Genomic DNA, 2,650 nt, shown 5'->3' with positions numbered 1-2,650 from the left:
TTACGTTGTGTTTTCGGGGAAACAGCCGCTCGCATTTCGTCTTTACGGAAGGGTTGTCGTTCACAAAAAACACATTTACAAGACTTCGACCCCGGGTGGACCAGAATTTTGAGGATGGCAACGGCGAAATTTTCCGGAGAATTTTCGTATGTTAACAATTAAAACCGCAATTAACACGTTTTTGTTCCCGTTGCTTATCAACATCTTTATCCCAACAATGTACAGGTGTATTCGTTACAATTGCTTGGCCCGGATGAGCGTATTTTACCTATCCTCAAGGCTGTCCAGCGAAACCAAATAAAGGCGTTTTCCGCGCACACATGCGCGTTTGGTACGTTGGGCGAACAAACTGTATAAATACTGCGGATTTGAAAGTGAATTTCAGTTCCTCAATTCAGATTGATACAGTTGAGTCTTGTTTTGGCAATATAAAGAGACAGTTTTACAATGCTGGTTTTCGCGGGCGTTTTGGTTTTGTGTATTGCCTCGGTGAACTCCGTAGGTATTTGTGAAGGATTATTTGGAGTTCAGTGGAAGATGGACCCTGTAGACTGTTCAAAGTTCTACTGGTGCATGAATGGTAGAGAGTATGAATTCAAATGCCCTGCAGACTCCGTCGTAAACCAAGAAAGTCGATCATGCGTGCCCAAAGGTTCTTCATACGACACTTGTAAGAGTTTATTTCAAGATTTTCTGTCATGTTTTGGCTAAACAGTATGAACAAAATAATTTAAAATACGTAACTTAAAAGATGTGTTCATTTACTTTCTAAATTGAAATATAAAGGTTCAACAATAATATTTTAAATGCTTTTTTTTGCTGTGCATCGCTATTTTAGTGTAATTTACAATGCATAAATATTGACAACATTTGCTTCATAGAAAAGTTTAAAATTTAAAAGGCAGTCTAGAAACGTTAAAACGGCAATTCTAAGGAAAATATTTCGTAAGAATTAGTTATATATATTTAAATAGGATTTCAAAATGAATAGTTTACTGTATTTTTGAATGTTCTAGCATATCAAGATTGTGTTAATTGTTATAATTTTTTTTTATAAATGTAAAATCTTTTTACAGGTACTTTCCAGAGGCCCCAACAGCTTGTTCCTTCAATATGCGACATGAAGGCCCAGACCCGCATCGCTCACCCAGAGAGCTGCGCTAAATTCTACGACTGTTCCAACAAGAAAACCAGTGGGGGAGATCCCGAGGTGGAAGAATGTAAATACCCGTTCTTATTTGATGAGGAGACCATGCGGTGCGAGCACTTCAGCACCACAAAGTGTGGAAGGCGGTTCGAACCAAAGAATCAATGTAAGCACTGTATAATCAATACACAATGTTGGCGTACTGCTCTTTTGAAAGCATGCAAAGATATGAAAATTACATAAACCGCAAATCTATTAAAAGCAATGAGCTGTATTTGTAAGAGTTGACAAAACCACAAACTGTCAATTTTTCTCATCAGGTAAATAAATTTAAAGAGCCATTTATAGACTTAATTGATACGGCTATTTATTTTGAGTAAGATTTTATTTTTATTAGCATTGCTTTAGGGGTTTTTTTTCTCGATAATTCAGACATCATATGAATGAGAACCACAAATTAAGTAATTACAAAAACCATAATTATAGAGAGTCTAAATAAGTCAGCAGATTGTGAAGAATAATAAACATAAAATTAAAATTGAAAAATGGTATTTATCACACGTAAGAACAAAATAAATCGGATAATAAAGTCCTGTTTTTAACCATGCTGATTTTAGACGAAATAAATAATGAATAAATTGCTGATTACGGTTAATAATTTGAAGATCACTCTTTTGGGTAATTCATGTTGCGTATTCAATATTTGTTATCATCGTTGCAGGTGATTACGATTCCAACAAATGCAGATCTGCTCATTGCATTCCGTGCCACATCCGGTATCCTAGCTGTGATGGCTTCGGAGACGGTATGAACCCCTGGAAAGGTCGCGAAGGTTCTCCCAACTACGTCATATGCCAAGAAGGGCGGGTTGTGTACCAAGGAGAGTGCCCGCGATACGCCGATACCCAGCATATCTTCCACCCGGTCAAAAAGCTCTGTGTAGATTTTAAAGAAATGGACATGTAAAGCAATAGATCGTCCCTTTTCTTCCTAAATCCTCGTTCATTCGATTTCCTCCATCACTTTTAACACATTTGATTACATAGAATGCAATGTCTTTTTCTGTGATTTTCATTTTCTGTTTTTGTTAAATGTATTTCAAGGTCCCGAGACCCAACGGTTGCGTAACATAGTGTTTGATGCTACAATTTAGCAAAGAAAAAACCTTACAAGAGTAGGCTGTTTGAAAAAAAAACTGACTCAAGTTCACACGGTAATTTGTCTAGAAATATCTACAGTTAACTGTGTACATACATTCCCTTCGTATTTTGTCTTTCACCCATGTCAGTTCAAAGTCATACTTTAAGTTTGTATGATATTACAATGTTACTATCAAGAAATCCTATTAATTTCACGTTATCATAATCATGTATTTGAATGTTTTTTCATTACCTTTGCTTATGTAAACAATGTTCTGTTATTTATTGAAGTTTGTAACGATAGCGGGCAGAGCTCAGCTTTTTTATTATCAAATAAATGAAATCATAAATCTATCTTATCTTT

At 35.8% G+C, this 2,650-nt stretch overlaps 1 protein-coding gene across 1 annotated transcript; it reads left to right on the top strand.

The window, feature by feature from the left end:
* Positions 1 to 378: 378 nt before the first annotated feature.
* Positions 379 to 2,403, top strand: LOC105336951 (uncharacterized). Its single transcript, XM_011441463.4, has 3 exons — positions 379 to 670; positions 1,077 to 1,313; positions 1,869 to 2,403. Exons 1-3 carry the CDS (start codon positions 448 to 450, stop codon positions 2,111 to 2,113), a joined length of 705 nt encoding a protein of 234 aa, XP_011439765.1. The 5' UTR covers positions 379 to 447; the 3' UTR covers positions 2,114 to 2,403.
* Positions 2,404 to 2,650: the final 247 nt, after the last annotated feature.

Source organism: Magallana gigas, chromosome 4 (genome assembly GCF_963853765.1).
Source record: "Magallana gigas chromosome 4, xbMagGiga1.1, whole genome shotgun sequence".
Classification (NCBI taxonomy): Eukaryota; Metazoa; Mollusca; class Bivalvia; order Ostreida; family Ostreidae; genus Magallana; species Magallana gigas.
Note: the sequence above shows the minus strand (reverse complement) of the source record. Positions and strands in the feature narration are given on the sequence as shown.